Source organism: Scardinius erythrophthalmus (genome assembly GCF_964197995.2).
Source record: "Scardinius erythrophthalmus genome assembly, chromosome: 24".
NCBI lineage: Eukaryota > Metazoa > Chordata > Actinopteri > Cypriniformes > Leuciscidae > Scardinius > Scardinius erythrophthalmus.
Genome location: NC_138244.1, coordinates 16,343,118 through 16,355,729, shown reverse-complemented (window position 1 = coordinate 16,355,729; position 12,612 = coordinate 16,343,118). Strand labels below are relative to the sequence as shown.

Here is a 12,612-nt window from a genome sequence, read left to right as displayed (position 1 = left end):
CATACATCAAGGAGACGTCTATTTGATGTGCGTGTTTACATCTGGAAGATGTATTTTTTAGAGTGTTTGCTCATCTGCAATACGTCTATAGGACGTTTCCTGTCAGATGTCAAATAGACATTTAGAAGATGTCTTTAAGATGTAATGATTTAGAATGTATGTTAAACTGACATCTTAAAGATGTCTATCAGATGTTAGTAAACAGCAGATGCTTTCCAGATGAAGCGATCTTTAACAGACATCTTGCAGACGTACGTGTGCTGTCTATTTACCAACATGTATTGCATTAAAATAAAGTAACGAGAGAAACGTCGCCCAACCCTCCTAGGCAAACCCTCCTAAAGAAAGGTCATTTTCATGTTACTAATAAGTATTTGTTGACATATAAATATATATATATATATATATATATATATATATATATATATATATATATACATAATCATGAGGGTCTCTAGAATCATCCAAACAAAACAAATCTTATAAGAGATCCATAGTTTTTTGTATACTTAGTCAAAAGTCCAAGCGGCAACTATGGCAAATGCCTTGTAAGTACATATATCATGGGAAAATGAGGTATACTGTGTTAATAGGTTAATAAATCAAGGTTATTGATCTTGTTTAGTGCATAAACATAACTTAACCATTTAAATGACATCTCTACTGTTCATACATTTTCTGTATGCACTGTTATTTTTGTTGTTTGCCATTTTATTTTATTTTTTTATATATAGATATAATTTTATCTTCATTCTATTTATTTGTATTTATTTAGTTTCATTTAACTTTTTGATACACAATGCCCTGTTATGGCTGCACTTTGTTCTGCACTGTGTTCCACAACTTTAACCCTTTTGCGCTGTTTGTTTGCAGTTTACAGTCGGGCTGTTTGGGGTCTCAGAGACCCCAGGCAAATAAATTTTTTTTTTTTAAACATTGTAATTTTACTCAGTTTATTAATGTTTTTACTCCACTTTTGGACATTTTTACTCCACAAAATTCATATAAATAAATTACAAAATATATTTAAAAAATAGGTTTTTATAAAAAAGTGACAGTGAATGGTTGTTTTTGTTTTGAAGTCCATACAAGTGCATCTATCCATCATAAAAGTGCTTTAAACTGCCCCGGGGGGTTAATAAAGGCCTTCTGAAGCGAAGCGATGTGTTTGTGTAAGTCAAGTGTCACGGTTGTTCTTATGATCGTTTGGACCAATCATAAGAACCTTGAATATATTAGATCTGCTAAAAGACTCAACTCCAGGCAGGCTTGGTGGGCACTTTTTTTCGGACGTTTTGACTTTTCTCTTTCGTACAGTCCGGGGTCCAAAAACATCAAACCCGATTCCTTATCTTGTATTTTTGATCCATCCGAACTCCCGAGTGCATTTTGCCCGAGAAGGTAGTTATCTCCATACTCATATGGGAGGTCGAATCGAAGGTCAAGACGGCCTTAGAAGGGGTAACGCCTCCGCCCGGTTGTCCACCGAGTCGATTGTTTGTTCCGGAGGGGTTACGGTTCGAGGTTATTCGATGGGGATTTTTTCATCACTCTCCTGCCCTCAAATGGCATGACGGTTGTTTTAACCGTAGTGGACCGGTTCTCGAAGGCGGCACATTTCATTCCCTTGCCCAAATTACCCTCAGCCAAGGAGACAGCGGTGACTGTAATTGATCACGTCTTTCGGTTACATGGCCTACCGATGGACGTGGTTTCCGACAGGGGTTTCTAATTTGTGTCCAAATTTTGGCAAGAGTTTTGTAGGTTATTAGGAGCTACAGTCAGTCTGTCTTCGGGTTATCATCCCCAGAGCAATGGTCAGACCGAGCGAGCCAACCAAGATTTGGAGAGAATGTTGCGATGTTTGGTATCCAAGAATCCTTCATCCTGGAGCCAACAACTGTCTATGGTTGAGTACGCACATAACTCGTTACCAGTGTCATCCACGGGCCTCTCTCCGTTTGAGTGTAGTCTAGTCTAGTCTCCTCCAATTTTTCAGAGTCTGGAATCAGAGGTCGCGGTCCCCTCCGCTCACGCCTTCATCCAGAGGTGCCACTGCACATGGACCAGAGCCCGTGAGACTCTGCTCCAGGTGGGGGCGCACACTAAGGCTAAGACCGATCGCCACCGGTCAAGGCCTCCCGTATACGTCGTGGGTCAAAAAGTGTGGCTTTCTACCAAGAACATTCCACTCCGTTCCGTTTCCAACAAGTTAGCTCCCAAATTTATTGGCCTGTTCCCTGTTACCAAAATTATTAGTTCGGTGACAGTCCGACTCAAACTTCCTCCGGCGTACAGGAGAATTCATACCGCCTTTCAGCCTGTGTTTTATTCTCACATTAATCCGCCGGCCCCGGTTCCCCCGCCGCCGCGACTCGTAGATGGGGAACCTACGTATTCCGTAAATCATATTCTGGACTCGAGACGGAGAGGACGCGGTTTCCAGTACTTGGTGGACTGGGAAGGTTACGGTCTGGAGGAGAGAAGTTGGGTACCTGCTAGGGACATCCTGGATCACTCCCTTATCGATGATTACAATCGGCAAGTACGTTCATCTGGGAACGCCAGGAGGTGTTCCTAGGAGGGAGGGTACTGTCACGGTTGTTAGATCCGTTGTCTTACCCTTGTCTTGTGTCTGTGTATATGTGTGTGTGTGTGTCTCGTTTACGCTGATTGTTTCATGTGGGCGTTACCGCTGATTGATCCTCATCAGCGCCAGCTGCATCCCATCTAGCCAGCCTACTTAATGCCTTGTCTTTCGTCAGATCGTTGTCTAAGCTTCCCGTGTCCGTGCCTGTTCCTGTGTTCCTTGTCTTCCCATTTCTCTCTCTGGATTCTGGATTCTTCTGTCACGATCTCACCACTGGTACATCACTCATCACTCTCCGAGGATCGCCCATCTCAGTCCCTGCGTCACCGCTCTCCTGCTGTCTGCTGCGTGCTATCAGCTGTTCACCACCTGATGTTCCACGTTTTCCTGAGTTTCTTCCTGAGTGAACTTTGTTCAATAAAGAGTCTTTTTACTTGCAATTGCTTCCGCCTATACTTAAAGGGTCATTTCACCCATTTGAACATTGTTTTTTATTTAAAGTGGGTCATATATGTAGTCGAAATGTAAAATAATTTTTGAATTTGGTGCCTTCGTGACCGAGAAAAGACAAAAAATAACTTCAGAACGCATTTGTATGAAAGACAACAACTCCCACAATGCACCACATTGCACAGCTCCGCAAGCCACTCCCACTAATCCAGAAAGCGCATATCTGCCTATAAGAGAAATCACTCTTCCGTCTACAAGGCTAGCTACCACCAGAGCTTGAAATTCATTTCACATTCACACAAAATGTCTAGTTAGTTGGCGAACTCATATAGTGCATTACTCCTCGTTTGTATTTCTTTTGAAAAGGTGAATTATTGCATGGTACCTGGATGTTCAGTCAGAACATATGCGGTGCGAAACTAGGATAGTTCACAACACAAACGTCCGTGTCCTCGTCTGATTCAGAGATTTCGTCCAGGAGAAATTGTCATCGTTGAAATTCTTTGCCGCAGACGGACTCTATCTCTGTGTTCATAGCGGTTCGTTGCTGCATAGTGAGATCACCGGCGCCACCAGTCCGCCCTAACTCGAGCCAGTCCGGGCTCCTCGTCCGCGGCAGGCAGGTCTTCTGCCTCGGCTGCTCTTCGCTATAATGCGGCTTGTAAAGGTAGCCACAAACACCTGATTCAAGCATCAGACTTCCGAAATCCTCTTCCTCTAGTCTATATCATATTGAGCACTCTCCTCCGCTATTGTCATAACTGTACATCTGTCTCCACAGCGCCTGTTAGCTTAGCTTCAAACAAGATGGAGGATATTGCTTTCAGTTTCAGAGAGTAAAGTCCCACCCACTGATCTGTAATAGGTCTGTAGCGTGAGCGCGCCCCACCCTGGGAAAGATGAGAAACTAGTGTCTGTAGTCTTAACAGAAATCCCCCCCTCTAACACTTCCTCCTACAATGACGCAAAATGACGATTTTTGCGTCATTGTAGGAGGAAGTGTAAGAGGTAAATAACAGATTTCTCCCGTCTCAGGGGAAAATGAGAGAGTGTTGCACGACCATTCAATAGAATGACTGGGTTTCTAACAATGCAAAGCTTAATGCAAATGGGTGAAGTGTCCCTTTAACATAACAGAAAGACAAAGATCCATATTTAACACGTAACAAAGTAAAATTCTAGCTTCCGGCCAAACGCAGTCTACTTACGTCTAGAGCACAACTTGCGTAACTTAAGACGTTGGAAGTAGAGTAGTGCGTCATGGCGTAGCGTAAATATCAGCAGTGCGTCGCATTACTCGCGTTAGTTGCGCTTTAAAGTAAAAAAAACAAACAGTTTTTGTTATGTAAAATTCACGTTATACATTTCTAAATTTCATTTATGGGGATAACATGGATAATTTGACATGGTTTAGTGTAAGATTTTTGCCCATCTTTTGGAAAATGCAGTTTTAAAAGTAAAAAAAAAAAAATCACTTTAACCAGTAGATGGCTGCAGAGCTCTAAAACTACTAAATGTTTAAAACTAAAAACTAAACTAATCTTTTTAAGTTTTTCCAGTTAGATTCATTTCTACATATTATGAAATCACACTTATAACAATAAAAGTTACTTTTTGTCAAAGTTTAGCAGTTTTTGTACTGAAAAAAAATCAGTTTTTCAATAATGTTACATTATGATTAGAATCAAACCTGATCGGGATGTTACAAAGAGTTTTTAGAGTTTATCATTTATTTCAAACATCTGTTTTTCATATAATTCTACAAATTGAATCTAATTTCTGTGTGCTGTGTTGTTTCTGATTTTGAGGATGACTTTTGTCCATTGACAAAATTAATTTGATTCTAATCATAATAATTGAAAACAGATTTTTTTTCAGTACAAACCGAAACTTTGGCAAAAAGTAACTTTTATTGTTATAATTGTGATTTCATAATATGTAGATATGAATACAACTGGAAAAACTTGTGAAAAGATGTCTTTCAGTTAGTCAAATAGCAAATAGCGTAGCTCTGCAGCCATCTACTGGTTAAAGTGATAATTTATTACTTTTAAAACTGCATTTTCCAAAAGATGGGCAAAAATCTTACACTAAACCATGTCAAATTATCCATGTTATCCCCATAAATGAAAGTTAGAAATGTGGGTCAAAAAGACCCCGAACAGCGCACAAGGGTTAAGACAAATGGATTTGTTGTTTGTTGTGTTTTCATATTCAAGAGATTATAAGATGCAGCTTTTTTGGGTTCAGATCAAATGTTCCTCGAATTGTATACATAATACATTTGTTTATGAATAAAGATTGATCTGTTGAAAGCAATTATTTTGAGATAGGTGCCAAATATTCTCCTCCTATTCATATTTGACATTGAGGGGGTGCATACAACATATTTGCCCACCGGCAGCTATAGTTGCCGCACATTCAAATATGATTTCCAAGAAAAAAACAAAAACCTGGGGAAAATAAATGCAGAACATGTTCACATAGGACACTATTAACACGACTGTATGCATGAAACCATTCAGAAAAATTTGGGCATCAAATTCGCATATACACCCTTAAAAATAAAGGTTCTTTACACTAAGAAAAAGGGTTCTTGTAAAGAACGGTTAAGTGAAAGATTCTTTGGGGAACCCAAAATGCATCACTGCAAAACACCCCTTTTTAACCTTTATGGAGGTCTTCAGGGGGTTTGTGGAGAAAATTGTCTTGTTTGTTCAGTAGACCTATTTTAGTTTTAAATCTTAATTTGCTCAGTTAGTTAGAAAATTGTTAATTTATGTAAGTTATGCGAGTTCATTTACGTACATTGTTGATTTATGTAAGTTAGGCCTACCTGGTTGCCTTAACATTTTGAGTTCATTGAAATAAAAAATTTGAGTTACTACAATGAAGGAAATTGGTTTAATGATTAGAAACTAAATATTATGTTATCTGAACCACATTAATTATCTAAGTTGATTTGACAAAAGATACAAAGTTAACAAATCATAAAAATATATTTTTTAAAGTGTGGTGGTGACAACTGGCAACTGTGGCCCGAGATTTACCATGAAAATAGAGTGCTGGCAATGCATATAATATCAGTTTCTAACTGGCCTATAAATTTACATAATGTAAATATACCAACCTGATTTTTAATCTGAATCTGTCTGGCACTGTAAAATGTATTGAGAATAACACAAGTGTGGAAGGTCACAAGATGAATCAAAGTTTAAAATAGTCCTCAATTAAACGCAACATAAAACACTCAAACGTAATAGACAACAAGAATAAAAAGTAAAGAAATGTGATGGTTTGTGGAAGGAAAAGTGGCGATGGTCTTTTGTCCATAAACAGGCTAATATAGCTTTTCATGCATTTTCAAAACAAAACAATTTCAACAGTATTGTACAGCAAATGTGTGCATTGCTTTGTTAAATATAATATAAATGTGCTGTCCTTAAATTATGATTATTCTTTCTACTTAAAAAGCATTTTTTACAATATTAGATACAGGAAAATTACATGTTGTATTTTTAAAACATGTTAGGTAACTCACCAGCTTTTAGCAAGTATTTATTCAGTACAATTAAATGAACTATACAGTATTAAATAGTTTGTGAATATGAGATGAATGTATGAAAATAAGGTGGCACATCTATTTTGTGATATTAACTTTTCGCACCAGATGTAGTCGTTTAAAAAAAAAACAGATATTGATGGGATCATGGGACATTGCTGTAAACAGTTTCACAACACCCTTGCTGCAACAAACCATCTTTTAGGAAAACATGAATTTAAATATTTCTATATAGCCTACTTGTTCTGTATAGGAAACCTGCCACAAAAATAAAAAATCTTATAACAGTAAGAGTTTATTATTCTTTTTTAATCAACATATTAAACACTAGTCCATTATTGCCACACACTGACATGCCTTTCCTAAACAAACAGTTCTCATCTTGACAGTTTACTGCCATCTATTGGACAATGCATGTACATATCATGTATATATATATCACGTACAACGAACGCATTTCCTTCATTCCCTGGGGATTAATGTTAATGTTATCAGAATATGAATGTAAAAAATGCTATAGTAAAAACATGTTTATTGTTTAACTGTATTTTGCATAAAGTATTTTGTAAACTATGGCATAGCAAAAATAGACAATTGTGCTCTTTGAACCAATCCACCTACATTATAAACAAAAGCATCAAGAAACAACTATCTTCAATACTTAAACATCAGCATTCTATTATTCACTTGTGTCTCTCACATTGCACTCTAGTTTGTGATTGTTTGCACTTGTACCCTACTGAGTGGGCAAACATGGCACTTCATGTCATGCGCAAGCTGTTCACACTGGCTCTAAATAGATAGTGTGATATCTATGTATACATAAACATCAAGTTTCAGCGGTTTATATGGATGCATGAAAATTGATTCCTTAAAAACTGACACATCCCACACAAGCGATGTTAAACAAGTGTTGGAAATACCAGAAATGCCCAGAAATGCCAACACATAAGTTTCAGTTCACCTTGGTTTCCACTTCTGTATTCGGTGTAGCTTGCTGTCTGATTCATACTTCTGTTTTGCTCCCCTTCTCATCTTTCCCACAACAGATGAAATGTGCATGTGTTCAGAAATACACACGAAGGAAAATGCAAAGTTGCAAATAATGTTTTTAAGCTTACGCTCATATGCAATCTATATCCTTTAAAGAATTAAGAATTAATTCATTCATTTGTTATATTTTAATTGGCATTTTGGGGCGTGATTTCATTTAAACTGATCAACTAATGTCTGTTTTCACCAATACTGAATGTATTATGATAAAAAATATCTAGAGGAAATTGATCAATGAAAAATGAAAAGAACAAAGTACCAGTTCAGTGATGCTGATGATGCCTCTGGTGTTCTTCCAGCATATGATTACTGTTGCTATTAAAACAGCAATGTGTCATTTGCATATCATTTGCACATCATTTGCACTCTCAGATATGAGCACATGTCCTTCTGACAAGGTCGAGCAACAGGAAGCATGTTCGATTTATTTTTTTATATGACTCACAACCACCCAAAACAGTTTGACAAAGTAATAATGATATTTATTTATTAAATGAACATAGTAAAAAAAAGTTGCTGCCTTAAAATTAAGTACAATCAACTTGGATATTTAAGTAATTTCAACTTAAATCACATCAAACTGACTTTAAAAGAATGAGTTGAATCTTGTATAACATAAAAAAGTTGAAAATTGCTTAACTTATGAGTAAAAGCAATGTAAAACATATGTTGCCATAACTTATTGATCATATCATTTTACAGTGAATGAATAAATGAATGAGTAAATAAATAAATAAAGTCACACATTTCTGTATATGCTTAATGTGCAGGCCATACAGATACAGATTTAATTATTTTATATATATAATTCCAGCCTTAGGTGTGAAAATAATTATAAAAAATAGCCTTCAATATATTTTTAGTTCTCATTAAAATGTATACTTAGAAATATTAGATTTAAGATTTAAAATTTGCTGTCTTAAAAACACTGGTATTTACACCAGGAAATGGAAATGAATTACAACAAGAAAAAAATGTAAACCACAAAGAACAGTTTATTTCATATTGTTGCATCATTCAAGTCTCTCTCTCTCTCTCTCTCTCTCTCTCTATATATATATATAGCGAGAGAGAGAGAGAGAGAGAGAGAGAGGATTCAATCATTTTATAGTGATAAATTATATAGTACGTTTTTTTTTCCCCTTTTTAGTAAGAATAGTTCAGCTATATCATATTGAGCTCACGTCTAATGACTATTATGATGTATTTGTGGCAGCATTGTGATTTTAATTTCTCAATGAAAACTAGAATAAATGAGCATGGTAAAAAGATGAATTTTAAAATGAAATGTACATGTTTTCATGTATCATTTTACAACTTTCCAAGAAAATATTGAGACATTTCGGTCGTGAGACTTGAGCTAAGTATTCAATCACTCAAATTTAATTTTCTTTTTAAATGCTACTTTAAAACAAAGATATTTTATGATAGAGTAAATCACAAAACAAAACAGCCCAAATATCATCAAAAGAGTCCAAATAACATCTATAGAGTAGTACTCAATCCAGGACATTCTGAAAGACTGTGTTCGTAAATGAGGGGCTCCTCTATTCCTCATGACAAACTCAATCCAGAAGACGGCACGATCAAGAGGTTTCATTGGCTGGTCGTGATGCAGTCTGGACAGTCTCTGCATGTTCTCTCTGTAAGATGGGTTATGCAGAACCTCTTTTAATGCCTCTAGAAACACATTCCTGTCCAGAGTCGCAATATCTACAATCTTTGCTGTTCCCTTTGCTTGCATCCTGGAGAGATTGTCTGGCTGATCAAACACTAATGGTAGACCCAAAATGGGAATCCCATGATAGATGGCTTCCTGAATTCCATTGGTGCCTCCATGTGTTATAAACACTTTAGTTTGAGGATGTCCAAGCAGGTCATTCTGAGGGAGCCAGTCCAAAAGTAATGTATTATCACCAATGTTGACAGGTCGAGGTCCAGTGTGTCTCCAAATTATTTTTTGAGGCAGTCTGGCAAAAGCGGCAGCAATTTCCTCTGTGATGTCTTGTGGAAGATGACTAAAAAGAGTTCCTAGGGACATGACAATGACTCCATGCTCTCCTGAGCTCTGCACAAACTCCTCAAGATCAGCTGGAAGCGACTTAGCTGGTTTACACTGGAAGCCGCCCATATAGACGATATTGGGCATTGTGGGTCGTGGAAACTCAAACGTAAAGTCATTTCTCATGAGCCAGATGTCGGCATCCCGAAGAAGGTTTTTGTAGTTGATTTCTGATCCAAAGTATTTGTTGCAGAAGGACTGGTAGTGTGAGGTGACAAACCTGGCTTTGTGATAAAGCAAAAACAAGTATCCCATTAGGTTCTGCACTCGTTGAGCAAACGTCATCTTATCAGTCAGCTCTACTCCTGGTATAGGAACATACGACAGAGGTGAAGGAGCTATTTCGTAATGTGCTTCTCCATGCATCGTCCAACGGACATTTAGCACAAGAGGGAGGGCAAGACGATGGGCCAGGAAAATTCCACCTCCAAAAGCCGGATCTGTCAGAACCAGGTCATACTTTGCGGTATGAAGTGAATCCATTAAGTCTTTATTTTCAAATATTTTTCCCATGAAGGCAAGTTGATTGCAATGCATCTCTTCAAATACCGTTCCAACCTCGGAGGTCAATGCGAGGTGAGTCCAGATGGACATCTTTTCTCTTCTGATGACCAGAATGTGTCTTGTAAAAGCATCAAGCAGCTCCTTTTCAATGCCACCGCTATTAGAAACAGTGATGGAGGTGTAGAAAGGAGACTCTTCTTTGATATACCAGCTGTTGGAGGCTCTAAGCACCGTCACGTTGTGACCTCGTGAATGTAATTCCTCGATCAGGACCTTCATGTTCACCCAGTGACTTCCATCCAGTGGAAAAACTAACACTTTACCTCCTAACACTTGAGATAATATGCTCAAGAATGTTAGCAAAGTGACAGGGAGGTAATGCATCTTTGTTTTTAACCTTTTATGAAAGAAAGTTACAAAACATTTCAGTTACACACAATATGCCAACACTTATTATAATTGTTTAGGATAAATAAAGGTAATCTGCTTCACTTACCACACGAGCATGTGACTGACCGGGTAAGTTCCTCACTGCATTCCACTACTAAAATGGTGTGAAACAAGCCCTGCCCAGCTAATACGTGCAAAACGCATTGGGAGTGCACATGTGGAAGTTAACACCATTCCTCTCTGCACACAAAACATGTCTAAACTTGATATTATTCTGAGAGGTGCATTGTTTTAGAAGCTTCTAAACCTCTACCGACTAAATACAATAGCTTATTAATCCACAACAACAAACTTTTTGACGCCAATACAGTTTTTCCTAATCTTCCTATCTTAGTGTTAACCAATGAGACAAAAGCATCAGTGAAAAGCTTAAGATGAAATATATGCTTCTTATGAAAACACAAATCATAATTGATATTTCATGGAAATGACACTGAACTTTTAGGAATAAAATGACAAAAACTATTTATGGTAAAACAAGGATACACTGTTGGATGTTACACAAAGTAAACTAGTGAGAGAACGATGCTTGTTAGAGCCATCTTGATTTTCTTTGAAAATATTTGTAAAACATTCTTATATTTAATCTATTTATCTCAAGAATCACCATATGTATTAGGAACTCACTTATCCTAATTGAAATGTACTTGGTGTTCCAACACTAGATGGCGATTAGGAGTAGCATACTTACTAATTTGGGCCCAATCATTTAAACTTGTTCCAAATAAAAATTATGTAATAATAATAATAATAATAATAATAATAATAATAATAATTGCATCATAATAAGTGTATTGTGATTGTCAAAACATTGGTAACTAAACAGAATTTCATAAGTTACAATCAATGTTTACATGGGTTAGGCCTACTGTTTTCTTAGTGCTTGATACACATTTGACGATTTCAATTTGATTCCGGTCTTGATTCAATATTCATTTGGAAATATCATGTAGGCTACAGGATAGCTACATGTTAATTTTTCTCAGGAAAAAAATCTCTCAAATAGCCTAATGCTGTAAACGTTCACATAAGTAGGCTGGACAGCATATTAAATGTTAAAATTAACAAATCAAATGAATGTGATTTAGCGTTATTATTATTCACAATAATAACGTTATAGTAGGCCTAGGCTATTTTAATGATATAAGTAAAAATATAACTAGAAAAGTGCATTTCCGGAGGAACTGCAAAGTGTGCTTGCTCTGGTGCGGTTCACTAACGTTAGCAGGTAGTGGATAAGGGTGCGTTGAAGTTTGCTTGATGTGAGAATTTCAACAATAGTACTTTTTTCAAGATTGTGCATATAAAGGCCAAACAGCGTTATCCATGTTGTTGCGATTGCATCGCTAAGCTAATAGTGAAACTGATAGCGTTCTTCATTTAATTACAATATGAGGACTGACGGTAGGCTATAAAAAACAGCGTTTCTGTGTAGGTGATGACAGTCTTCATTTACTTTATCCAATAAGCCAATACAAAACTTACCCAGCTGTTCTGTGGTTGAGTGTTCCCTTTGATTAGGAACAAATTTACTATCTCAAATTAAGGTCAACCGTAATTAGCGATGCTTTGATTGCTGCTGTCAAGATGGTTGTCATCACCTACACAGAAACGCTGATTTTTATAGCCTACCATCAGTCCTCATATTGTAATTAAATGAAGAACGCTATCAGTTTCACTAGCTTACTCTAGCGATGCAATCGCAAAACATGGATAACGCTGTTTGGCCTTGCCTAACTTTATATGACATATGTGCCATATGCTAGAGTTACACATCCCGTTGCCATTTCAGGGCTTGAATTTCGGTGCGGGAATGTGGGGATTGCGCATTTACATGAATAAGCAAAATGCTTTTTAATGCCCCGCGGAAACCCTGGCTGATCATAGCTGTACAGGGCGCCTTATTATTTTTCATCTCCATAAATATATATAGTAGTAAAG

At 37.0% G+C, this 12,612-nt stretch overlaps 1 protein-coding gene across 1 annotated transcript; it reads right to left on the bottom strand.

Annotated features, from left to right (window-relative positions):
- Window positions 1-8,639: 8,639 nt before the first annotated feature.
- Window positions 8,640-10,610, bottom strand: ugt5a5 (UDP glucuronosyltransferase 5 family, polypeptide A5). The gene has a single exon (XM_081356384.1). It carries the CDS (start codon window positions 10,603-10,605, stop codon window positions 9,028-9,030), a length of 1,578 nt encoding a protein of 525 aa, XP_081212510.1. The 5' UTR covers window positions 10,606-10,610; the 3' UTR covers window positions 8,640-9,027.
- Between the last annotated feature and the right edge of the window lie 2,002 nt (window positions 10,611-12,612).